Below are 27704 nucleotides of genomic sequence, written 5' to 3'. Positions count from 1 at the left end.
TGGCAGTGAAGGACAGTGATAACGCACTGACAGCAGAGCCTGCTGAAAGAGCAGCACAGAGGAGACCTGTGCCAGGGTTCCTAATGTTCAGGTGCCTCAGTGCCTGCTGAGGCTGTAATAACAATCCTATTGGCAACATGGAATAAAAGGGGGAGTGCATGACTTGTTGATAATTCTCAGAAACAGAAACTTTTCTTTCTTATTCCAGAATTATTGTGCCTCTGCTCTGTTGCAGTTGGACAGAATAGACTCTAGTTTTTACAGAACAGGGACTAGAATGCCCTAATCCATGAGGTTTATAACCGAAACCTTTTTTTTTTTTTGGCTTTTTTTTTTTTTCCCCAAAAAAACCCACAACTGTGGGCCTGTCTTTTTGCCTATAACAACTACTGCTTTTAAAGATAATTTTCAGTGGTGTCTACAATTGGTTGGATTTCTGTGTTGGTGAAAGGCTGACTAATTCTGTGGGAACCACTGACCAGAGCATTGAGCACTCATGAAATCATTAATATTTAAATCAGTTCAGGTGCCTTCACTGATGGGAGTGTTACATGTCCACAAGCCTGCGTGTGCTTTGGAAAGAGATGAACAGCAAGGAGCCAGCATTTGCTTGCAAGGTGCAAGGCCATTAGCAGGGATGAGTAGCTGTTCGTTGAACAGCACCACAAAGTAACCTGGATCTTGCTGTAACTAAAGTAAACTCTTCTTTGTAATGAGAAAGGCGGAGTTATACATGAATAATTGTATTGCAAGGTTGTATTGAAAAAAATATTGTGGTTGAGCACTTGCCAAGACAATAAACAAATAAATAAAAAAAAGGTTTAATATGTGTATTCATGTGATCATTGCTTATTATTTCCTAGACCCATCGCTACAAGCCCTCCTGCATGATTTTTTTAACTTGTCCTCAATGCAGTTTTATTTTGTTCGACTTCTTTGCAAAAAATAAGTCAGTTTTCATCCCCTCATCTAAAATGAAATCTCACCAGTAGCCAAAATAGAGCATACTTTAAATTACACAAGACTTTTGTATGAATATTTTACTACTCGTTCTGCCAACTGTATCCACAGCTATACCCTACGACTTCTCAACCCTTGGCAGTCAGCTGTTGTCTTTCTGGTGCTGTAAAACATGGTAATGGACTGTGTGAACTTTAGATAATTGCAGTTATAGTAGGATGGAGTTGCCAGGGAGCTTAAAGGAAGCATAGGTATGTAAGTGGTTTGGTATTTAAGACAGCAATTGAGCAGAAGATTTGAAAAAATAACTTTCTTTCATTTAATGTGGGAGCCAGGTATTTTGTTGGGCTCTAATGAGCTGTGTAACGTAACCAGGGAAAGGCCACTTCACTGCTCCTCCCCAATCCCTGTTGTCACATAGCATCACCATTTAAGCCATATTGCTCAATCCTCAAATAACCCTAGTAAGGCCTGAAATATGTTTCAACCACACTATAATTTTCATCTGTAGTGATAAGCCAGGACAGTCTCACTTTCTGGGATGAGAAAATCGACTTTAGGTTTGTCACAGGGAAGACCATGGTGAAGAGATACCCAAATGAGGTAGTGGGATCAGCTGAATACTGGAGATGGACTACAGAAAAGTAGAAATAACAGTCAAATCAGCTGCATTAATTTCCCGAGGCGTTGCTATAAACTGACAGACCCTTGGGTTTTAGGTGAGGCATTTGTGCTTTAAGCAACATTATCCTGTACTACACATTCAACACTAACACAGCAGAAGATGAGATGAGGTTACGGTTGTGCTAGGGATTTCATCATGAGCTCACATTACACTCTTTGCTAAAAGAGGAGAGATGATACTTACTCATAAGGGGCTTTCTCTAGAACGATTTCCCATTGAGTCCTGTCACTGCTTCCTTATCACAGGCCCCTCGCTGTGTCCTGGTACTGCTCCTGACTGCTGAGATACTCCAGCTGAGACTCAAACTCAGAAATCACAAATTGTTCTATCTATCTGCAAAGCAGTGGAGATCTCCCTTGTGTTTCGTTTTTAAGGTTATACAGTGAGTGTGCATGCTGGATTCAGCTCCATGGCTAAGGGGTCACCACACGGAGGAGCTTCCGAAGGTGTGTTTTGTGAAGACGGCATGCAAGAGGAAGGAAGGGTGTAGCTGCAGTGGTGGTTTCTACACATCCCTCCCCCATTCTTTGGTCAGAAAGAAGGTGGTGTGACAAAACAGCCTCTGAGCCAGCTGCTGGAATGGCCCCTTGGGGCTGAAAAAGCCTGGACTCATCACAGCAGCTTCAGCTTCCGGCGGAGGTGATGGACTGACTGCTCCGAAGATCTGCAAGGCTCGTACGAAAAGCACTTCTTTTGGGGAATGGGACAATGAGTGTTTCTTCTTGTCCAGTGGATCTGGGAGAATCGAAGCTCTGTGAAGAGAAGGAGGGAGCATCCCTGCATCTTGTAGCTGGGAGCAGCAACTGCGACAGCTCCGTTGTTAGTTACTTGCTTGCTGCTCAGAAGAGACTGTGACACTCAGCTGGGAATACTGCTGTCATGCTGGGATAAGGAGGCATTTATGTAAGAGCCAAAATCTTGGTTTTTTTCTTGGGTCGCGATGCAACCCATACCCTTTTTCCACTGTCCAAAGCAGCAGCTAAAAGAAAAGAAAAAACCCCACCAAACCAATACCAAAAAAGGCCCCAAACCCCTCCTGAACGCTCTCACTGCACTTCCCTTTAACAGGCAGAAGCTGCAGCTACAAGCACAATACTAGTTCCTAAAGTTTTGCCAGGTAGCTCTCTAATTCACATATATAAATGAAGTTTTGCCAAGTGTTCGACATATAAAAAGCTGCATAAATGGGGCTGGAGCTTTGCCGGCGGGTGGAACGCGGAAGCCGGCCCAGCGCGCTCCCCGCCTGCCCCGCTGCCCCAGCAGCCGCTCGGCCACCTGGTCCCGGAGCGCAGCACGGCCGGAGGCCTCGCCGCCACCGCCGGGGCTGCGCGGAGGGCGGCCCCGCTCCTGCTGCAGAACCGACCCGCCCCTTCCCGGCGGCACGGGCACAAAACCAGCCTTCCCGCCAAGGCCGCTGCGCTTCCCACGCCTCCGCGAGGAGCCCTGCGAGGGGGCCGAGAGTGCGCCTACCCACGGGTCACCCGTGGCCTCCACACACGCGCGTCGCCGCTGGCCCGCAGCCGCGCACGGCCCGAGGCGGCCACTGGAGGGCGGGCGCGGACAGGCCACGGCCTTACGGTTACGCGTAGTTACATCACACGACGTTCCATTCCATTCCATTCCATTCCATTCCATTCCATTCCATTCCATTCCATTCCATTCCATTCCATTCCATTCCATTCCATTCCATATCATGCTACATTTGTAACAATTTAAATTATAACATATTATCTATATATAATATAATATATTTTATGCTTTTTACTCTTTAGTGATGACAAGCGTATTGTCATACAAAAGAATACATTTAATGTACAGTGCATTTTATTTATTCATAGATAGAATCTGGTCTATATTTAATCATATACATATAACTAAAAATTACGTGGTAATTTTAGAACTAATGTAATGAATTGTATATGGTCATGTATGGTTTGTTGTTGTTAGTTCTAATGGCTGCATATACACAGGTGTCTACACACAGCTGCACACACATACATACCCACACACTCACATCTTCTTACACACACAAATACACATGCACACAAATATGTACACATGCACACACACACACACTCACATAAACACAGACACACCCCCTTAAACACGCACAAATACACGTATATATATGCACGAAATACACACACCCCCTTATACACACAAACACACAAATACACAAACATAAATATCCACGCACAGACACCTCCCCTTGAATACACACATACATATCCACACACACTGTCCTTATACACAAATACACACATGCGCACACGTGCGCGCGCGCACACACATACACACAGAGCAACAACAGTGCAGCGGTAGCACCTGCCACAGGCTGTGGGAGGCTGGGGGGGACACAACCCTCTTTCTTAACACCTCCCTTTGACTCGCTCAAAAAAATCAATAATGGACTAACGTAAATGAGCGTGTGTATAAGGGTGCGCGTAAGATACGTGTAGGTGTGAATGTACAGATACATGATATGTGTGCATGTGTCTTGAAACAAGGAATTTCTTTGACTTTTTTGAATCAGTATATATGTGTACGTGTGTGTGTATAAGATGTTTACGTGTATATATGTGTATGTGTGCACGTGTGCGTGCATAGATATGAGCTGTGTGTATAAGATGTGTGTACGCGTATGCGCGTGTACGTATAAGCTACGTGTAGAAGGGCGTGCACGATGACTCCTGGCCTGCCCGCGCCGGGGGTCTCCGCAGGGCCTGCCCGGGCAGCAGGCTGCCGGCGGCCCGGGGTCCCCCGTGCCACCCCGACACCTCACCCTCGTGCTGCAGCCGGAGAATAAAGCCCAGCTCTGCCCCTGCGCCTCCGGGCAGCCTCTGCAGCTCTCGCCATGGAAGGCTTTGATCTTATCACACCGGTGAACAGAAGTTTCAGTTTTTCCCTGAGCTGGTGGTGTGGATTGAGGTTTCTGTCTTGACTTCCAGCTTTTTTCTTTTTTTTTTCCCCCCATGGAGTTGTTCTGCAAAAGTCCTCTGTATCAGTAATTTCAACCTGAGACAAGTAGGCAGGGTATGTTTTCAGTTTCCCGGCCTGGTGGCATTAGGTGGGTGATATCATCTAATGCACTACCTACTATTTTGATACGTGATTAAAAAATATGTGCTTGGATGTTGGAAATGCTGATTGCTGCCACCAAAAAATCCCATTCCAGTTTTGGAGCATCTGAAAAGTTTTCTAGCAGAGTCTGCCCAGCTGGCACCATCCCAGGGTGGAAAATTTACAGTCAAAGTCATACTTGACCCGATAGTGAAATTCTCATAAGCCTTAATAGCTCCCCGCTACAAAAGCTTCACACAAAAGCTTCACACACATCACGCAAGCCCCTGCGAGAGAAGCTGAGGCGCTCCGGGTGCCATGCTGGGTAAAACGGCTGCTATTCCAGCAAAAGCCGGTTCATTGTTACAGAGAGACACTGAAGAGACAAGAGACAAAAATAAAGAGTAAGAAATTTGCATTGAATATTTATTTTGATAAACATTGTGTACTCCAAACAACTACACACGTTACCTCGGTTGTAAGCCACAATCTGTTGGAACCAGCGTCCCAAGAGCTCTTGTCATCATAAACCAGACAGTCAACGCATTACCACGGTCTGCGGACATAGAGAGCTTTCAAGTGCAAAGCAGATTATCAGAAAAGACGTATTGCTGACCTCCTTAACAGCCTGGACAATGCCAAACTCCAGTAAAAATGCTTCATATGTCTGCAATTTAGTTGTCTTAGTGCCATTGTAATAAATTAATAGAAAATATATCTTTTTTCATTGGAAAGTCTATAAGAAAATGTACAAACATCTAACTCCGAAAAAGGACCAGCTATTTCGGCGACAGGTAAAACAAGCATTTGAATAGAGGCAAAAAACCCAAACATCCAAACAAACAGACAGACAAACAAAATGCAATCAAAAAAACCCCACTCTACCAATGGCAACTGCGTAGGCAAACACGGAAACATTTGCAGTAATAAAACCTTACAAAGAGGATAACTGCAGCTTGTGCAGGGACTGTTAAAGGATGTACAAAGCACAAGCAGTCAGGTAACTCACTAGACAAAATGTGCGCGTGCGATTTCTGGAACAGTCAAAGATTAAAATGTGATCATATGGCACAAAACTATTGCTGACTGGCGTCGGTATTAGGCTTTGTTCTGCCTTTGGAGCAACACGCTGGCTTGATCGCGTAAAGGTGGATGGGAGCCCTTTGCGTTCCACAGGCGTGGCTGCCCCTCACGCTGCTCCCACGCTCTGCTGTCCCTCAGGCTTACAGACTGCAGCGATCCCGTTCCCCAGCGTGAGACCCACCCTGGCTCCAGAACAGGCCCCATGTGACAAGCTTTGCGTGATAAAACAAGCTAGTTAAAAGTTTTCTTCTCTTAATAAGACAAGAATTTTTAGGAAAGAAAAAAAAAAGTTTTCCTAGAGCCAAGTCTTACGAATTCACCCTGAGAATTCCCAATATTGTAAAATCAGAAGCTACACTTCAGCACAAAGGCAGCATGCTCATAGAAGCTGAACAAACCAGTCTAGGGGATAGACCCACCCGGCATGATCCTCCTGGGCATTTACACGCCTGCAGAGAGCAGGAGAAGGGAAATCGCTGGTGACCCAGTGACTCAGTGCACCACTGAGGGCAGCCCCTGCCCCGGCGGGTCGTACAAAGCCAAGTCCCAGACCAAGTACGTTCTGAGCCCGGCTTTACCGCTCACGAAATACAAACTCCTGCTTTGGTCCGTCTCTTGGAAGCAAGTGAGTTCCACTAACACCGGTGCAATGATACCAACAGAATTGCCTCGGGACAGTGAAGAGGTTTAGATAACCCAGACTAACGTACTCATGGGACTTTTTTTTTAGTCTGTTTGCTCGACCTCAGGGATCTGGCTTTATTTTGGCTATCAAAGAACAGGGGATAAACAACTTTCAGATAATCACGGTTGAACAACAAGTGAGACTGACTTTTTCAAGGAATACTTTGTGAAATCCCCAAGCCATCAGGGAAAACCCCCACCTTACTTGCCTTTTACCAGTGCTGCCCATTCATTCTGGAAAAGGCACAAATGCCTAAAGACCATTCATTAACAGACTTTTGTTGAGAAGCAAGGGAGGGAAAACTTGGTTCCTCTTCTTTTTTTTTTTTTTTAAAGTACAATACACATGACATTCAGCAAGTTCAAAACAACTATATCGTAAGACCGAAAAGAAAACTTCCAGTTTCAAAACCCAGGAGAGGCTTGAGGGGAATGTAACCTACAGTACTACCTAAATTTTGCTCATGGTTGCTTTGACTTTCAGAGCAATTTATCTAAACCAGGCTTACAGAGTGTAACACCTGCCCAGCCTTTGGAATGACACACAAAACGTCTGCTCTTTCAGTCTAGCTGCAAGATAGCATTTTGGATACAGTGGGAAAAAAGCAACTTAATTACATGAGCTCTAATTAAAACACAGCAAAACAAATAATGATCAGCAACTAGAGTAATTTCTGTAGTAATGGGGACAGGCAGAGGGAAGAAAGGACAGGCAGTGGGGAAACAAATCCAGACATTACTGGCAAAACTGACATTCTACGTGCTTTGAAATACTCGTCATCCTAGCTGTTACATGCCCCCTCCCCTTAGATTTCTTAGAATAGCCACAGCCTCCGGAGACGCCTTCCTGGCATTTCTGAGCAACAGACAGAAGCATCACTGAACACTAGAAGTGCTTACAATGTTTTACAAGATAATGTTTAATTTCCCAGCTTTACGAGATGTCCCCGTAGGAGTCCTGATTCACGCTAATCCGCCTTCATTACCCAGATATTGCTCTGAAGACGGCGGAAAGGAGCTACAAGACATCCAACTAGTGTATGGGGATTCCTACTCTAATTCTTCAGCTACCTGGTAAGACCTCTGTCATCTTCTATCCAGATCTCACATAACTCTTCCACGTAACTCTTCCAGGAGGACCAAGACACTCACGCTCTTACGCCTGAGACAGGATCAGAAAGCAACACACAGCAGCGCAGTCTGATCCCATTCCTTCTGACCTCCTTGGAGCCTTGAGGCTGAATAAGGTGAGTCCCGGCATTCCCAGTTGAAAACTGGAAGCCTTGAACAGGATGCTCCCTTTGACTGGCTACCATAAACCCTCCAGATTGGTCCTGAACATCATTATACGGGGGGACTGTATGGGAAAGGCTGAGAAAATGTATGTGCTACTTGACATTGCTTTCCTTCCAGCCTACAGCTGCTTGTTGAAGGAAGACTTCCTATTTGAGTAACCACTATTAAAAACCCTTGATCCATAGAAACATGCAGTTTTCTGAGCAAGCAGAAAGATGTGGTTTCATGAGTCTCCACTGGCGTGGTTTATCTTGTCCTTCTCTCATCTCTTCCCCAACTATGTGCCATGGGTTAGCAGGTACAACACAGATCCCAAAAAGCTTGATCAAACATCATAGAAGCTTTAGGATAAATTCTTACTGTCCAGTTATGTTTCCCAGCATCTAGGTAATCATTCAAATATACTCCATCTTATATTTTTCAACCAGCCTTTCAATTGGCATTCCATGTTTATATGAGCAGCTAGTTACACTACGGGGAAAAAAAAAAGTGTTTGGACAACTTAGAGGCTGGTAAAAGCAATAATCCTCGACGGCCTTCAGACCCAGAGCTCCCCCTTCAAGAGGCAGCACATAAGTTAGTCTGTCACAGGGGTGCTGATAAAACCAAAACCTTCTAAAACTGGTCAAACCTTGCTTAGTAACATGAGAATCAACAAGGCATTGGTGAGCAAGTCAGCCGGCGAGGAGCTGGCGATCACAGAACATACGCTGATCACAGAGGAAGGCTTTTCTGTCACATGGGCCACTCTAGCTACTTACAGTAAGATTTCTTTTTGAACAACGACAACAACAACAAAATGCTACACCTCTGGAGCAGGCTGTCAAGGTGCCTGCGGTGAGCAGTCAGTAGTCTGTCCCACGGGGCAGTGCTGGCAGCCAGAAGGCAGAGCAGTGTGTCCTCATAATTTCATTTTCTTCACCACAGGAATTGGCAGTGCTTGATAGATTTTAGCTGAGTCCTCGTCAGTGACCAGCTTCACCCAGACAGGGCGGAAGCTGCCTCTGAATCCAACAAAAGCCATTTTTTCTGCAATAGAAATACATATACGTATTTGTACATATACAAATACATTAGGAGTGTGTTGAGGCTGCGCCAGAAACGCACCCGTGCACGTGGCTACACCCACATGGCCGGATGGATGCAGGTGGACAAGAGCACACTTGCGCACACAAACTTTGCCAAGTATGTGTTCTCCAGGTATTAAAGAAATACTTTCCTAATAATAATAACTAAATTTTTATTTACATGTTGCATGCTTCCATTGATTAGCAATGTGTGATACATAGCAGAGGAGAAAGAGAGGAGGAAAACCCCTTCCTAGCAGGCAGCTATCTGTTGCAGCTATCATTATTCGCATGGTGGTTATACTCAAAACCCTCTCCTGCTTGGGGAAGGTGGGGGGATGATGAGGGACAGGACAACAGACAAGACCTCTGTTAGCGAGTATAAGAGAGACACACACAAAAGAGGAACGTGTGGCAAAAGCTCACAGTTAGAGCTGATCAGAGCAACGTGCACAATAAAGCAATATTCTAGTGCAATATGTGATGCTTTGGAACTGATATGCTTTGTGCCATCAAGTGCAAATTTTGTTTCAAGAGAAAATCAGCTAAAAATAAGTTCAGAGACGTAAAAAATCCTGTTTCGGGGCGTTTGGGGGGAAAAAAAGTCCAATATTCCTATAGTTAAAATGCCTTTTTATTTAAAATTAATCTGGAAAATCAAGCCGCTTGAATTCTTTGCTTCTAAGAACAACTGCCAGAGCACTTTTTCCATCTCCAGTATTAAACTGAGTGCTGTTATCCAAAGCTGCAGTGGATACAACCTCACTGAATAACTAAATGACTGGTCCCAGGATGTTTGAGCACATGCTGATAAAAACTAGCAAGGCAAAGCTTAGAAGAAACAAAAAATGATCATTTTACTGGAACCATGGAAGGGGAACAGATCAAAGGGAAGGAACAGAACAAATGCAATTTAAAAAACGCATTTTAAAAAGTGGTTACCTTTTAACCTTAAACCCTCTTCTGCTCCAAGTTTCTCCAGGACTTTAGTCCACGGTCCTCTTGAAATGAATCTTCCTTTAGATGTCACCAGCACTATAGAGCTGGAGGAAACAAAGCCATTTATAAACAGATGAAGAGTCAGAACACACTCCTTGCTTGTCTGTCTTGAGCATGGGTAAACCCTGCCTGTGTGACTCAGAGACACCCATGAACTACTGTGGTTTCTGCTTTAATGGCTTTTGTCAATGCTTTCCAACAGCTTAGTCATATATTCACTTTTCCAATCATGCAAAACCCATTAGGAAGCTGACAGAAGTAACTTTTTTTGTTTTTAAACACTGTTTTCTAGAGTGATTTAAATGTTTTCAACCAGCAGTTCCAGCCTGCTTTGCTCAGAAAGGAACATGCTCTCCCTGGGATGCTCTGAGCAAGTCTCACATAATTTATTGTTCATACATCATTAGCAGGATAAAGCCTGAAGAAATTCACTTCTTTGAGATTTTTGCTGGCTTGATGCTTTTCCTTCATTTTCAGTGTGCTTTTGCTTTAAAAGTCCATTATTATTATTATTATTATTATTATTATTATTATTATTATTATCATCATTAGCTTTACTTGCCTGTACTGTATTTTACCTCAAAATTCACAAAAGACATGAGGAAAGCGCGTTAAGCTAATGCAAATCTGTAAATGCTTGGGTGAAAGTCAGTAACTGCCTAAGCTTAATTCTAAAAGGGTAGAATAAAATCCCAAATTCAACATGAGGGGATAATCTGAGAGTGAGAATTGTCCATAGAGAAGCACCGGCCGCTCGGTGACGTTACCCTCCTTACTTCCTACAAGATGCACAACCACCTCCGACGGCTATCTCAAAGTGTATAGAGGAAGAGCTATGCTCCAGGGAGTTCAGTGGAAGTCTCGCTGTCAAGCTCAGCGGGGCTGGGATACCATGCTTGTTCAGCTCCTAATTAAAGCTGCATCACAGAGTAATTGAGCAAACGCTTAGATGAAATTATTTCGTTCCACCTTGCAGGGTTTCCACGGATGAAACTTCCCTGCCTCAAACAGCATTTGCAGTCTTGCAGAATGAGCCTTGCTGGGTCTGCTTTCCCGCACCACGGTGGACAAAAGTCACTAAAATTAATTAGACAACAGGTCCCGCAGAGCTCAAGCCCTGAGCTACTGAGTGCAGCAGTTACATCTTAACACCTCAGCTGGAACTGGAACTGTTCAGGGCAAAATAGCAGCAGGTGGTGGCAGAGGAACAAGAGGAGCAAAAGAGTTAAGAGTCATCAGGACTTTTCCTAGAATAAACCCAAGGTGTTAAATTACGCCGCTGCTTACAAGAGTGGATTGAGCTGGCACGCTGGTTTTGAGTACTTTGTGAATGCTGAATCACCTTTTTTTTCTTTCTTCAGTTCACTAAAATCATTACTCCCTATTAAGCCTTTCCTGCTATGGAAGTTTAAAATAAATTCACCAGATGTTTTGTTTTCTTATCCCTGGGAAACTCATCAGAAAAGTGTATTTATTAAAAAAAAGGGAATTTGGCCTGCAGAGAGTTGCTTAAATGAACAAAGAGGCTTGTCCTTGCTAGAAACACCTCTTCTTGCGTCCCCAAATCCATAAACCCAAAAATTGTTCTAGCAATTTCTACACAAGAGGCTGGCAAGGCCGGCGGGGCCCCTTCCCCTCCGTTAGCACCATCTCTCTGTACCGTCCGTGCTCCGCAGCCTGGCGGGGAGAGGTGACAAGAAGTTGCTGGCTGTACAGTCCCACCATCTGCACGGTGTCCACATCGGAATCTGAATAACACTTTCATCCAGAAAAGGGATGAAAGGTGCCTCATGGCTGTAGCTGAAGCCTTTGCCTGATCAGATTGAAAGTCTTGCAGGGGATGGGCTGGGAAAACTTTTGGTGAAAGAAGGATGATAATTTGGGAGTTAATCCTTGCAAAGACACAGCTGAGTGAGACCTGAGAGGTGCTGACCATGCTGGATCAACTTCCAGTCCTAATCCTAATCTTAACCCTAATCCTAATCCTAATCCAGTTCCAACACTAATCCAGATAAGACAATGAGGCTCAGAAAGACTTAAATACACCCAAAGTCTAGTGACAATTCCATCCTCTAAAGTAAGAAAGAATCCAGGAGCTGGATTTAGCCAGGATTGAGATTGGATTTTTTGCAAAGGAGGATGATAGCCTCTCTGAAAAGCTCTCATTTTTTTAATGAAAGAAAAGTGAGCAACTACCATGCGTCTCTGCAGTAACTACTCGATGTATTTTTTGTAACCTTCTGAATTATTTAAGACAATAGAAATACATCTGTATCCACCTGCATGGCATCCTGCTGAAACTTCCCCCAAGTCTCTAGAATAAATGCTAGAACAATAATATCCTGCCGATCTGCCTACAGTTATTTCAGATGATTCATCAACAAAGCAATCATATTTGTATGAAATGTTACATACCAGATTTCAAATCAAAACAGACTTAATAACAATGAAATACATTCATTTCCCAACAGCAGCCCACAAACTAGTATGAGAGCAACCCCGTTGGTTAAAGGTTTCTGATGTTGTTCCCAATGCTATTCCAGTAGGTGAACCCGCTGTCCTCCAGGATGCAGGAACATGTGTTGGCTACTTACCACCCACTCCCAAAACTCTGGTTTTCTGGCTGCCCATACTTAAAAAATAAAAGCATCCAGCCCTTAGGTCTGGGCAGGGAACATGTGCAAAGAAGAATGTATTTTATTAGTGGAATTTTCTGCAGTTTGAGAGAGTATGCAAGCAATAGAAAAATGTAAACTGTGCACATCAGTACCAATTAGTGCTGAGAGTTTATTTGTGAATTTAACTCTGCAGTTTGTCTGGAACCCACAACATAAATGTAGATCTGCAGTTTATGAATCAAATGTAGCTCTGCAGTTTGTCTGGGGCTTGATCCGTCCCTAAATCACAGAGTCTGCATCCTTCTGTTGCCTGCACGCCCTGCTCACATTTGGACTCCATTGGAGTCAGCAGGCACAAACGCACGTCGTTAGCTGGGTCAGTCTGGCCCATGTTGGGTGACAAAAACCAGGAAAAAGATGAGTGTCGTGCAGCATTCTTGTACAATGCACCTTAGTAACACCCGGTTATTTACTCACTGATCTTTGATGTTGTTGACATAGTTTTCTATCTGTGCTGGGATTCCTTGTAGAATTGAGTTTTTGAATGTTACTCGATCAACAACTTTTCCATGATGTCCATCAATCACAACCAGCTGGATACCCTCATCAGTGAGGAAAAACCTGACACTGTCAACCTGTGCGTAGGGAAAAACATTCTTGATCTACCACAGTAACACAATTGCAAACAACCACCTGCAAGATGCACTGACAACGTTGAGTCATGGGACTACTCTTTCTATCAAAGGGCAGAATTCCAGATCTCTGAGGTCAAGCTGTCCTGCATTTTTGCTAATATGGGGAAGTTACAGTCATTTTTTTCCGCAAAATACAAAGCGATCTGAAACTAACTATCCATGGTGACTTCGTAAGCAAGTTTTCCATAAAAATGAAGCAAGTATCTTAGAATTTTGTCCCATAAAGTTCACTGAGAGGACCTGCTCACCTCGATGTATGCAAAATCATCCTTTAGGTGGAAGTACTGTTTCTTATAAGTTTCTATTTTCACTTCTAGTAGGTGGTCCTTAGTCTTCTGTTTAAAAAAGAAAAAAAAAGAGAAAAAAGAGTTTTTCTAGTGAGGATGTCCATTACCTGAAAGCTGCATTTTCAGAAAGCATTTTGAACCTTGAAATTCAATCAACAAGAAAACTACATAATAAGCACTGACTTGCCAAATTACATTGCTAATGAGACCGGGCACAATGGTAACCTCTCTGCTCATCCTGTCAGCATTTAAATTGTTTCACCAAATGGCATAGTATAAGTGATTCTCACTTTGCAGAGCTGACACATAGTTCTCTGAGGCTTTGCTGTGCATTCCTGCTCCAAGGGTGATGAGCAAAAAAACCCGCCAAAACAGATAAATATCCCCCTCTCTCCCCAAGAACCAGACTGCATTGGATATAGGAGAGAGTGTTGTACAAAATCCTGTATATGAATTAGACACTCAGCTATGCCGTCCCTTCTCTGACGCTGCTGTGTCACAGCCTGGAGGAGCTGGAGGCCAGGCAAGAAACCTTGTGTCCCTCCCGAATCACATCCCTGAAACAACCTGTCTTCCAGCTCATCACTTTTCACCCTGTGCTTTTAGGCACAGCACTTCACAACAGGCCTCAAAAGACCAAGTATCCAACTTCAACCGAAGTCTTGTCCTTCGAGGACCTGTGCTCTCTGCATGTGCAAGAATCTGTTTCACGCTGTTTCACGTACCTGGACCATTTCAGAAAATCAGGCACAGGATATACTGAACCTGGTACAAAGTCTTTCTATGTCTGTGGGCACAGCATGTGCCAGAACTACAGATTAACGCCGGCAGTAATTCTGTGATACGAAATCAACTACTTTACCAGTTGTGCACTAGAGAGCTTCTTAGGCATTGGCACTTCTACTATTGGTGTCTCTATGTACTTGGGATAGGCCATGGCTTCACAGTCGCTGACGCCAGCCGTCTTTGGGATCACAGCTTTGATCCTTATTCGCTCACAGCCTTTGACAGAGCAAAAAGCGAATTTCTCCTTCTCATTTTGAGCTTTGAGTTTCAGAAACAGCAGCCTGCAGGTAGGGGAGGAGAGTGAAGAGCGTCCTTCAGAGTTCTGTGCAAAAAAGTTACTAACTAACTCCCAGTTTTGGTCAACTCCTTCCTAATGCTTTGCAATAACGTGTGTTGCAAGCCCTCAGTGCCGATGTCTCATTTTATAGTGCTCAACAGGCCACAGGCAAAGAAAAGGGGACACGCATCTCAGAAATGGTTTGGTGAGGTCAGGGAACTTAAGACACAGAAATCAGATGACACCTGAACACCTTTGAGCTCTATTTTATAATGATATATTTATGTAGAAATACATAGTTCGTATTTTAGGTCTCTCTTTCTTTCCCCTTATTGTAATTCTTTACAAGAAAATGACAGGCTGTGCTTCACACTCTTAGTTCCTGTGCAAGCCTGTCATGGTGTTTACAAATGGTTCCTGTTCAAAACAAAAAGGGTTGGGTGTGTCTCCAGTTCAGTTTCATGGCCTGCGCTTCGCTTTTGTCTTTTTTTCCTAATTTGTATTCACTTGGCAAAGCATTTCCCAGAGCAATTGGCAGTGCAGCACAGGCTATGAATGACTGGCAGCTGTGGGAGTCCCAGGAAAATTAAACGCTGGTCACATTCCCAGAAAGACTTTCTGGTTTTGTTGTGATCCCTGCTAATGGCATTGGCCAAATGGCTCAGATTCCAGCAGCTTACTCAAAGCCGTGTCCAAATAGGCAAGACCTGCTTCCTTACCCAGTGTCCTCATCCCAGTAGTAGTATCCTTTGCTAGGATATCTGTGCTCCAATTTCTCCATTTGAGAGGTTCTGTAGAAAGTTCCAGTTTTGTACGTTTTCTTCAAGAGACGATTGTGGATGTCTGAGAGAATGGAAAATGTCGTCCCTTTAGGATAGCAAAACCCTACTTGGATCCAGTCGTTCCTAAAAATAGCAAAGACCCACATTATAACAAGTTGACACGTGACTATTATTTTCCTGGGCATTGTAGAAGCCAAGCTAAATAATTCACTCTGAAATGTAACTTAATTTTTTCCTGGCCAGCTAAAATTTTATGATTTGGGATGAAGCAGTGCAATGTAAATTAGACATAACAATATAACCATGGGTTAGTTAAGCAATGTGGGTCAGATCTGCTCCTGACTTTTACACCTGTGACTTCCATGCACCAGGAATGAATTAGCTCTAGGCTTCTAAAAATGAACCGTGTTATCTTGCAGGGCTTCCCAGGGGAGGAAACAGGAATCTGAGATGTCAGATGGAAAGATGGTGAAGTCAATGGACTTCCTGGAACAAGCATGTTCATTCTGGAAGAGCTCATGAGGTGATGACCTCACCCGTTAAAAATGTGCAGTTACATTATTGAGCTGGAATGTTGGAATCTGGTAGGATCACTCACTTGTTGAAGTTGATGAGCCATATGGCCAGCTCTTCAGGGGCTGTCTTGTCCCAGTGGATGGTGTAGCCTTTCCTCAGAGTTATAACTGGCTGATACTGCTGGTAATGAGTGCTTTTGCTCAAAGCCCCTTCCAAGTAGAGTGGGTGATTGTGGTAGTCATTTTTTATTATTTTCATTTTCAGGTTGGCAGGCTTGTAGGCTTGGATGTATATCTAGGTGAAAACAAAGATCACCAAGGGTTTCATGAGTGATGGTAAAACATTAAAGGTGCAGCTATTCAACAGATGTGAACTGGTGCGAAGCCTGTGACTTCAGCAGTGCCCTGTATGCCATACACTTATATTCGGTTTCTTAGATTTCCTTTTCAATGAAGTAAACTGTTTTCAGAAAAAAAGAAGGATCATTTCCTCATCCACTGAATTCAAGAGTATGTGCCAGTCAAGGCTTCAAACAGGCCTGCAGTAGGGCTGAAGCATTTCACAGCGTTAGTGGCAACCCTCAGCAGTGGGACAGTATCTACCTCAGCCATCTAACTTCTACTGAACATCTGCCTGGATTTCAGAAGCGTGAAAAACAGGTCAGTGGTTAGAAATTGGCTTTAGTGTCACTACACAGAAAAAAACCAACAGTTGCAACACCTAAGGCAAAAACAGGCGCTACTCATCAGAGGAAAGCGAGTACTCTCTCAAGGCAGCAGCACTCAGAGCTTGTGTGGTAGGAAGAATGGTTTGGTGGTCACACAACAGGATGAAAGATCATGAGAGCTGAAGTCTCATTTTGACTGCTCAGCACATTTCCCATACACTGTGGGCAACACTTCCCTCCATAAATCAAGTACAAATAACTAGCTGACAGCCCATAGTTTTATGAATATTAATCTGTTAGTGCTCATGGAGCTCTTAGGGGACTTCAGGCAGAAGTTAGAGCTGTTAGCAGTCAAGGCCAAAGTATCTGAAAATGTACGACAGTATCTTCATGTTCAAAACTACCTGTGCAGACATGCAGATAAATAAACCCTGAGAACCCTGAAGAAAGTCCATTTCTAAAGATCAAGCTTTACAGTGCCAAGAATTTTAAAATAAAAAAATGCAACAACAATACTGCAAAATAAGCAGCTTTACCTGTGCAAAGTGTCCGCTGCAGATGGAACCTCTCCAGTCAGGCACATCAATGCAGTCAGGGTGCTTGATTAACCAGTTATCTTCTTTTATCAGGTATGAGCCTGGATATTCTGACACAGAGCCATCTACATCATGAAAAACTGATGTTTTATCACCGTCCATATCCAGATCATTGAACCAGGGGCCAGGTTCTCCAAAGAAGACCCTTGAGGTAATCTAAACAAAACAGTGAAACACATTTAGGTCTCCAGAAAGGAATTCATCACTTAGAGTACAGAGCAAAGGATAGCTATGGTCACTAGAATGGCTCAAAGGACCCATTTTCTGACTTTATTTGGCATTGGAAAGTAGCTTGGATAAGAAATAGTGATGGGTTTGTAGGTCAGCTTGTGCATGAAGAAATCTGTGTATGCACTAACACCCCCATTCTTTGAATGGCCACAGATTTTGGCTGCTCAGATTAAGACATTGTAGGTTTAATGTTCAACAGCTCTGAGGCCCCATGACTCCAGATGAAGTCTGGGATTGCAGGTCCTCTGAGATGGCACTAACGTGGTAAGAAAACTATGAGCTTCTGAAACCGACCATCCAAAAATGGAAGCACCAAAATAATTTTCAGCTGAGCTGGTCTTGGTTGGAACATCGGTGCCATTTGGTACAGGCATACTAGGATTGTCTCTGCCTGCACACTTTGTTAAGCCTGAGCTCAGTGTAGAGCTGGGTCACACACTTAAAAGGTGTGTTTGATTTTCAGACAGAGCAGACACAGATTTCACTGCTGACCATAGAGGAAAGGCTAAAACAATCTTGTTCTAAAACAAAAATTTCAGCCTCAGCTGTGAGGTTTGTTTTAAAATTCTGGAGGAAGGTTCAGGAGCCAGAGCGATTTCACTACAGCCACTTCACTCATTGTCTGCTGATATATTTTTAAGGTTCCAAAGCCACATAAAGTCACACTGATGCTGGGAATAATCAGCGAACTCCCCTGGGAAATGGCTGCTCAGGCAACTTCTGACTGATATTTTTATCCAGCATAAATAAATGTCATGTCACCAGCCTGCCTGGTGCAATGTGAGAGAGTGACCAACCAACACATTTAGGGGAATTTTGCCTTTCCCATCCCATTTGGCACAAGGATCACTAGTCAGCACTTTTCTGACATGTGAGCAAGTTTGCTAAGTTTTTGAAAGTTAAGCAACTCAAACAATTTCAGTCCCAACCACTTTATTTATTTATTTGTTTGTAATGTTTGGCAGTTGGATTTAATAGCTGCTAGAGGTGAACCTCAGCAAACCAGTTAGCACATACTTGTGCAAGCAAATACAAAAATAACTCAAAAGCAAAGACCCCAGGACAGGTTCAGACCAGCACCCAGAAGTTCATACTGTAATTCAAAGTTTGGCAGACCCCTTTTGGCTGTGCTCTGCTCTCATTTATGTCTGCAGTACCAGAGTCCATGGAATTACCCTGGTGTGCAGGGTTGCAGAATTACCCTGCACAGGCTCAGTTTCACTGGCTGTTTCCCAAAATCAGTATTTTCTGCTTCTAGGTGAGTCAGACCTTCCACAGGAGACTTTCTTCTGTTGTTGCTTTAATATTATACCGCTGTTGAAAATAAAGAGGCAGATTCTTCTCTCTATTTCACAGTTTCTGAGACATACAGAAATGGAAATTATTTTCACTCAAACGTCATTATTTATTTTTTGAAACTGATGCCTGCTTCTGGTTTGCTGCAAACCTGTCAGAGAATTGGATTTTCTTGTTAATTCACCCATCCGATTTTCTTAGCTGCCACCCTCTTTGTTAAACTTCTGGCAAAGATGATGGGCAACCTCTTGAAGATCTCATGTTTTCTCCTAAAGGCTGCTACACTCTTTTTGCCCACAACCCCATTTCCAAGCCAACTGGAAAAGGCCTTTCTGAGAAGGATAACTCACAGGGACATCTTCAAAATGAATGTCGGTGACATTGTTGTTGGGGCAGCTCTGCCAGGCGTTATTGAGCCGAAAGGCCAGGGCACTCGTGTGCCGGCCGTCCAGGGCAGCGAATTTGCGGAAGGTACAATTCTGGACATTGATCGGTCCATCGTAGAACTGAATCCCTCGAATGGGAAAATCCCTAAAATACATTTGGAAGAGACAGTTGGTTATGACACATTAGCATGAGGATGAGAACATATTCTAGACACGTACAGTCCCACAGCACTTGTTTCTCGGCTGCTTTCATTGTTCACAGCCCTTAAGATGACTCCTGGGTTCATGTTCAGGAAAAGAAGGGATTTCCCTCCTTTTTAGGTCTGTGAAGTCCTCTTATCCTTGCAAGTTCAGCTCAAGTTCTCTCATGTTTGAACAGATCGTCTTTATTTGCTCTGTGCTCCTCCAAGGGAAGGAACTTAGAGCAATGCCAAAGCATTGACCTAAAAATGAATAAATTCATGTTTGCCATCAGAAATGAGTTCGGCAGCGGTGAAACCCTAAACTCATGCAGACTCCTTGGGCTGAGTAATGGCAGGGCTAAAAGAAGTCCCACCACATCTTTCAAAGGAGCTTGCAGAGAAACAGTGCAACTCAACTGCAATAAAAAGTTATTTGAAAACAAGAAAAGGTCTTACAATCTATAGAGTTGAAAAGAGGTGAAGGGGCAGACTAATGAACCCTTATTAACAGCCTTTTCTGATATCATCTGCAAGGTAAAGACGACACCATTTTTCACACTGATTAAGTGAACGAGATGTTTAAACTGCTCAAGAGGCTAAGATAAGATGTTTAAAATTTCACTTATGATAAATAAATTTGACCCCTTCCTCATATGAATGGTTTCCCTTAGACAAGACTTGCCTGCTCCTGTGCATTTGTTCTGTCCCTCTGAGTTTCCGCACACAACACCCAAGATGAGATATGTCCACATATTTATACATAAAGGATATCAGAAGGAGAGTTGTAGCACACTGGGTTTTCATTATTACTGTAGCTAACAATAAGCCTCCTTTATCACTATTGACAAGCGAAGTTGTGGCGTGTAATATGGCAGAAAAAAATCGGCTGAGCTGTTTCACTGTAGGGCTACCGTTAGGATAACTATGTTCTTAGGAAAACCAACAAAATATTGCTGCACTTGCAAATCAATCTGTAGGACTAAGGTCTAGGAAGAGGCCACACGTGAATTTCACTGGCCATTTCAAAACTATTTAACAAAGGTATCAAATTCCTGTAGCACAGTAGCAATAGAAACAGCAGCTCTGAGGACATCTATGACCATATCTGGGCCAGTTCAAGCCCAGGGAAGGGCTTCTATGAGCTTTCCTGGCAGCTGACCTGGATGGAGACAGCCACAGTGCTCAACCACTGCTGACCACATATACAGAAGTGCCCAGCTAGCACATAGTCCCCTTGCTCTCTTCTCAACTCTGTTTGCAAAGGGGACAGGGAAGGAAAGAGGAGTTTGATGCTGTCTTGGCAGCCTGCAAGTACGTACCTGCCAGCAGCAGCTGCACGGTGAGGACTTTGGGATCGGGAAACATGAAACCAAATCCCTTTTGTGTAATGGTTATTAAATTGAACAGTGCTGAAGAGCCCACACTGGGCTGGAGTTTGCACTGAGAGTGGGAACAGTGAGTGCTTTGATGTGCTGAGCTGAACTTACGGGCCGATGGGCAGCGTCCTTCCTCTGTGATCCAGACCTCCAGGTCCCCAGATCTCGTTGTCCATCGTCTCGGTGCCCAGGTTTCCGCTCTCGCCAACAAACAAGCTGTTCTTGATTTCTTGCTTTGAGCCATCATCATGAGGGAAAGTCCCACCACTAGGAGGGAAGGGCGGGAGGTGAAGGGGCTGCTGACACCCATCCCCACCAGCTGCGCCCCAAGCTGCAGCACAGCCTGCGCCACTCTTACCTCGCCAAGGTCAGGCCAATGCCGTTGTCAGCAAACCTGCAGAGAGAAGAGAGATGCTTCAGAAGACGTTTGGTTTTGCCTTGTTTTATCACGTCAAACTAAAATAACCAAACCAGCGAGGTGGAGGATAGCAGGGCTTAATTACTGAACAGTGCTCATGGCGAGGCTCTTCCAGGTTTGTTCCCTGTCCAGTTTTGGAAGATCTTTTTTGGCACAGCTTGCAGTATGTGCAGATCATACGAAGCAGCAGACATGCACCTGATTGCTCCAAGCTGCGGTTAAGTCAGTGATTACTGGGCATAGTTTACTTGTCTGATAAAGCTTTTTCCCTGTCTAACGACCATGCTCTTTTCACTGTGAAAAGAACACACGTATCTCGCACTCCAGCTAGCTTTTATTATTTAATAGTGCTTTACCTTATGCACACCTCTGTGCTCCCCTGTGATCATGTATCACATACCGCTTCGATGATATAACTTAACAAGAGGAACTGTTTTAAAAACAGAGAAGCTTGGCTTCTCTTTCATCAACAGAAGGATAGAGTTCAGATCTTGCTTATAAAAGAAATAATAAAAAAATTAAAATGTCCTTCCATTTTGCTGCAATTCCAAAGCTTTTAGATGACGTAAATTGCAACTGTCGGTCCATGACTCCTGCTTATAGGAAGGCTAGAATTAATATGATACTATGAGTTAAGTCTTGATGGTATCTTCATATCGGTGTCACTCTTAACAGTTCTATCACTGACCTCGGCAAAAATACCAGTGGAGACGCCACAGCAGAGTAAAACCCAGCTTTGTCCTGCTGCTGGCTCTAGGTGGCAGCCCTTCACACGCTATCGCCTCCCCTTCGCTTTCTCCAGCCCCATAAACCTACACCGTAGCTTAGGTACTGCACGTCCCATTAACATTTGTTTTGTTAACGTAATACATAAGTCTTCCTGTAGCAATAGAATTGGAAATTACTGTGGCTATAAAGACAATTAGACTTTGATTGTTGCTTCCTCGAGTTCACATACACTCATAGGTTTGCTGCTGCAAACTGGTGCTCAGTCTTCTAGCAACCTCCACGCGCTGCGTTTGCTCCATAAGCGATGCACATGTCTCAGTTACACGAGTGTGATCTGCAAAGACAACTCTTGCTGGCCATGGAGTGTGCTAGATACTTCTGGTTCATAAATTCGCAAGAAGCGCAAACTGTATTACTGAATATCGTGTTTCTGACTGTTCTGCTCCAGTCTCATTCTCGCCAACCCGACCGGTCGCTAGAGCAAGTTCGTACCACCGGTTGCTTTAAGAGATTTGGGTCACTCAAAGGTAAGGCAGTTCTGGCTGGGAATTGGACACCAGATAACAGCGTGGCAGCTATTCCTGCTGGGGTTATCACAACGTGCCTCGTAAAGTAGCTTTTTCCTTTTTCTCCTCTTTCTTCATTGAGGTTGATATCAAGAGCCAGGCTCAGCAGAAGAAACTGTAGAAGATCATCTGTTTTCAAGTGCAACAAATATCTGTTCTGACCAGTGCAGGAAACAGCCTTGAAAGAGCACAACATGCACTTGCCCAGTCTCCCTCCCTTGCCACTTTGATGTGTAGGTTTAGGTCTGCTTCATCAGTACTCGCTTATTCAGCATAACAGTGAACCACATAAAACTCATCTGTGATCAGGTTTAGCCACAGAAGATGATGGATTTTGCTGCTTTCTTATCAAAGCACCTAATTTTTTCATGTAAAAATATAGTTTTTATTTTTAGTTATTTGCATCTGTGTGTTCTGTGTCTGTGTGTATGTGACCATTTTTGAATGCTGGTCAGGATCACACAGAGAAACAATCTGAGGGAACTTCAGTTCAGACAAAGCAGGTTTTGTTTGTCTAAAATAATGCCTGTGTTTACTTAACGTTTCATCTTTATTTCAATCTTGGATATACGAAAGGTGCAAAGCGATATAAATAGACTGAACCACAGCTATGCTTGCCATAAACACCAGGCTGAACTCCGAGAGTTGAAATAAGGCAAAACTCACTGGCAGTTGTCCAGCCACACATCTCCACCCCGCAGCCAGGCCCCATGATCCTGATTCTTGTAGGCAATAAAGCGCTCAATTATTGCAGGTTCCCTGGGCTTCAAAGGATCAGCATCTTTGTGTGGGCTGTATCTGTAACCAGAAGGAGAGAAGAAAGGTTGGCGAAGGAAGGCAGCCTTGCTCGGTGCACGACTCTGCTAAACATCTGGTTTCTGCTAACTCAGGAACAGCTTTGGGACAACAGTCCATCCAAGTAGCATGTCTAGTCAAGCAGCGATGGCCAGACCCAACTGCCAAGGGAAGGATGGTCCAGGCAAAGCAGTTGTAAAGACCTGCTCCAAGTTTCCTTTCACCTTTCCATTATTGTATTGCTGATATATTGCTGAAAGCATGGAAAGTTTATTATTGCTCCCAAAAGTCTGAGATATTTTTTAAACCCTTACTGTTATCCTTTAGTATATCCCTGTTATTTAGATAAATATCCTTTTGTTTTCCCTTTTGAACATTCTTATCTCCTAACCTTGGCTATACTGTGGCAATGAGCACCACTGCCAAATTTTCCTCACTGTGGAAAGGAATTAAAACATCTTGGAGAGGGGCTGAGAGTGTGTCCTTTGTTATTCCCACCATACGTTACCCACGCATGACACATGTACGAGATTTATTAACTTTGAAGTTCTCAAGTATGATGAAATATTGGCCTGACGTAGGAAAAAAGCAGACACAAGTGGAAACTGCAGCAATGTTTGCCCTCAGCTGCTGCCTGTTGGCCACCACTTGGGCTACAGAATCTGAGCAAGGATCTGGCTCGCTATGGTGATGCTGAGCTCGGCTCTCATTTCCCCAGTCCGGAGGCACAGCTCTCCCTTTTGCTACTGAAGAATCATCTTCCATCACACTATACAGCTTAGAAAGCCTGACAGATGAGTATCCAACTCAGTGCCAGCAAAGGATGGTCCAGAGATTAAAATTCATGCCTCACCCATGGTTAGTGAGGCCAAGCTGTCAAATGGCTAACAGATATTCAATAGCGCTTTGCTTTGCTTAATAAGCCATCATATCAATCTAAAACTGAGCATCGGGCTGATAGGGTTCCAGTAAATGAATATTGCTTTGGCAGCTTCATCACTGTGAGTTTGCTTTCAGAGAGAGATTTAGTATTAGCCCTTGTGAATTCCCCAGACATTGTTAAATACAGATATTTTGAGATGGATTCCCATTTCATTTACATCCATGTATAACTGGAGGAACACTACAGAGTACAGAATTTGGCCCAGATGTTTAATGCTGTAACTGAATGCAGAATAATGTCTCCAACTGTCCAGCCTACCTCACAGTTTGCCCCAGACAGTCCAGCTATAATAATTCATTCAGTCTTTCAGTCTTGACACATGAAAAGTGGAAAGTGGTATAAAAAATGTGAGCTGTAGCCTGTGCTGGGGGGCAACCCCCAAGCATAAACGTGACTGCATTATGAATTGCTTGGCTTCCAGGGGTCATTCCTGCCCTTGTATGGCAAGGAACAAATTGCCTTTTGTAATCACTTACTGCGTCTGTGGCAGCAGGCAGTTTCCCAAGGCACGTGCTCAGCAATATGGAAAAGCATCAAGCTCCCAAGAGAATTTGGTGACACTTGCAGAGCAGGCTTCTCTTAATAAGTTATTTTCTTAGGAGTTACTTTTATTATTGAATTAATAATTTCAATTAGTTGAGCATAAAAATAATGTAAATCACATTCACTTCTGAATATCTTTTATCATCAGGTATTAGGCAGGGCACTGGAGCGATGTGGCTCACAGAATAACCGATACCTGAGCTGCTGGCTGGGTTCCCTGGGGACGAGGACTGACCCCACCCCTGCAACGCTTGCCCAGTGGGTGACTGCAGCAATCTGGACCTCTCTCTGAATCATCTCTCTTCCCCAGAGGTGGAAGGGAGAAAGGGAAGAGATTAAGAGTCATTCTGCCCTGCTGAGCAGAGGTTTGCAGCAGGTTTCTCTTCCCTACCTGGTTTCTTCTATGAGGAAACCCAGTCATGGGGGAATGCAGGTTGGGTGCCACTGGAGGCAATTGGTCTGGCAGGAAAGAAAACTATGAAACCTGAGAATATTTAAGTCCTTTTCTCTCCCTGGGGCTGGTAACTAAGTCAAGAGCCAGACTCAACCTAAAGAGATAAAAGGGTGCAAGTGTGGTCCTTATGCTATGACACTTTGCCCGCAAGAAGCCCTCTGCTTACATCAGCCTCCTCGCTGGGGTCAGCTTTGGGGAAGGAGTGGGGACTCTCAGAAGCCTTCAGACCGTGTTAGGTCTGCTGATACGATATGGTCTATAGAGAGGTTTTCAGTATGTCTAAATGACTCCATTATGCCGCACAGAGGCTGGGCACAGCAGCAGGGATGAAGGGTCGATCTGCGTATTTAATTGTTATTGCATCATCAGATTTGGAACTAGACAGAAACTGGAAATCAAAGTGTAAGCTCCATCACATAAGCGCTCCCTGTTCAAGCAGGTCCTAAAAGAATGAAGACGATCAACAGCATTCCCAGGAAATACTTTAATTTCTTATTCCTGGGAAACTCTTGCAGCAAGTTCTGCCCAGTGGGACTGTTGACCAGACAACACGTAATTTTCTTACTTATCTACAAAAAATTAAAAGTCAATGGAACACCCTAGAACAGATGTAATATCCCCTCCAGCTAAAGTGCAAGGACAAAACCAGAAGGGTGTGGGTGCTGGGTGTCCCTTAGGATTGGGAATGGGGAAGACAAAATTAAAAAGTAGTAAATCCAAGCGAAGACCTTTCCTCAGTAAGAGCCACCCCAAAGGCATTGCAATGATTCTTGTCAGCCTCCTTGGGGGCAATTTCATAGCTTTTAGTCAGTGCTATAGAGAAGTTTTTTCCAAACCAGAAGTGTGCAAAACCCTTACCTCCCAGAAATCAGTGTCAGGATAGGTCTTTTGTCCTTGGCTGAGGCTGGAGTGGTTTTCACACCATTATCAATGATCATTCCAGCCTAAAAGAAAAGAGATAAGCAATATTACAGTATATTTATAGATTTTACAGTTCTTCCCACCTCCAGGCTCTGCCTCCAGGTGTTCTAAGCCAAAGTCGCTCGCATGACCCTAATAACTGCTTCCGTTAGCAGCATGTGAAACAGAGGGCTGCCGGACTATCCAGACTTGCATATACGCCCCCAAATTGCTGCAAATTTCCAGAAACTGCACATCTCTTGTAAATGCATGTATCCCCATACACATAAACACCCTACTACAGTCTAAAGCCCTCGGTAGCAGTAACATACAGCCCCACAACACGGCATGTGAAGGGTAAATAAGTAAAGAGAAGGCGATTAGACACAGCGGCCGGTATTTATCCCTCTAGAAGCTGTTCGGTTAATTGCTAACATTGGCAGTTGAGGTCTATAATTAGACAAGCTGCCAATAGATGCTCCTGGAGGCACTATTTTAGGAGTGCAGAAGCAAAGAAGCAGCCTGAGCAGAGGGAAGAGCCTCTCTGAATGCCCAAGAGCCAAGTGAAGCGGGTGCTGGCTGACTCCGAGAGCCTCCACGCCAGCACGCAAGCTGCTTTATCTGCAGACAAGCTTGCAGTAACTTTTAGTGAAACAGAAAGCACAGACATTAATAGCTTGCAGACCCAGAGAGCTGGACCGAAATGGTGTTTTTTTCGAGGGCAGTGTTCCCGTTGCGTGCAGACTCACCCGGTAGTTGGAATGTGCGCGGTTGTTGGAGAATTTCCCCATCGGCATGTGCTCTGAGTAGCCAGGGGAATACATGCCCGCCGAGGGCCCCGTCGGCACGTGGTGCAGAACAAACCAAAAGCCTGTTTCCTGAGAAAGACAACAGACATCCGAGCCTTTGCTTGAGCTTCTTTGCTGGTCTACATTAGCCCAACGATTTAACAATAAAGCCACAAGACGTAAGCCAGAAGATTTCAGGACAAATCACAGCTAGCAGCATTGACCTGTATAACTATATGCAGCAAAGAGTTTAACACACACATACATTCCCATTCACACTCCTGACCAGCATCTTCACAGTGCCTTAAGTTAAGCTTTGACATCTGTGTTGAAGCTATAAGCAAGACTTTTGAAATCCATAACACGCACATATACACTGATGTCCTCCTATCACTGCATGTGAGCATCTTAAAAATCAAATAATTTTTATTTAGTTGCTTAAAAATGTATCTAGGAGCCTGAATCGATGTATGGAAATCGATGTAAATGGAAGCTTTGGAAAGACCACATCTCTTCGTTTAAGTCTTGGTTTGCTTGTTTATTTGTCTTAGTAGGAAAATAAAGGCTCCTGGAGTGACCAAGAATTCCTGTTGAATTAGCATTGGTGCTGATTGAAATTTCAGGGCACCATTACTGTACTGCAATCAACAGAATCATTGCCAAAGACTTCACTGGGACTCCACAGTAACATTTATTTAATTTATTCAGTCTGCACACCGTGCAAAGCCTGGGAATTTTTGTTAAAGCCATCCAGCTCTAGAAACAGCAAGTGACAAGAAATGTGGAGTAAAAGGAAAAATATTATTTTTTATTGGCAGCACTAGCCACATTAATATACATCTCGATCTATCAGTTTCAAAAATGCTTGAGTAACAGAAGCAGGTTTTATTCCAGCAAGAGCCTCAGCCTTGCAGGGCTGTAACTGGTCTGAGTTGTTACCAAATAAGAAACTTCTGCACTCACTTCAGATCCAGCAGCTGCGCAGTTTATAAGGTTGTTGTGTGGGTTGGCTATCCAGAAGGTGGATACAGCGCTGCAG

The 27704-nt window shown here is 43.9% G+C and overlaps 1 protein-coding gene across 1 annotated transcript in view; it reads right to left on the bottom strand.

The window, feature by feature from the left end:
- Nucleotides 1–8669: 8669 nt before the first annotated feature.
- CEMIP (cell migration inducing hyaluronidase 1) overlaps nt 8670–27704 on the bottom strand; it is a gene marked incomplete at both ends in the record, with an annotated part of 52670 nt that continues 33635 nt past the window's right edge. The window contains 15 exons of the mRNA XM_082005007.1: nt 8670–8797; nt 9778–9878; nt 12930–13087; nt 13396–13482; nt 14297–14501; nt 15217–15402; nt 15878–16089; nt 16999–17214; nt 18936–19116; nt 20641–20796; nt 20888–20923; nt 22909–23040; nt 25836–25921; nt 26627–26755; nt 27629–27698. Of these exons, the coding sequence (XP_081861133.1) occupies nt 8670–8797; nt 9778–9878; nt 12930–13087; nt 13396–13482; nt 14297–14501; nt 15217–15402; nt 15878–16089; nt 16999–17214; nt 18936–19116; nt 20641–20796; nt 20888–20923; nt 22909–23040; nt 25836–25921; nt 26627–26755; nt 27629–27698 (2083 nt within the window). The remainder of the gene's footprint in view (nt 8798–9777; nt 9879–12929; nt 13088–13395; nt 13483–14296; nt 14502–15216; nt 15403–15877; nt 16090–16998; nt 17215–18935; nt 19117–20640; nt 20797–20887; nt 20924–22908; nt 23041–25835; nt 25922–26626; nt 26756–27628; nt 27699–27704) is intronic.

The sequence above is a fragment of the Phaethon aethereus genome (assembly GCF_964289735.1).
Source record: "Phaethon aethereus genome assembly, chromosome: 12".
NCBI classification, from domain to species: domain Eukaryota; kingdom Metazoa; phylum Chordata; class Aves; order Phaethontiformes; family Phaethontidae; genus Phaethon; species Phaethon aethereus.
The sequence above is the reverse complement of the archived record's forward strand: the minus strand, read 5'-3'. Positions and strand labels throughout refer to the sequence as shown.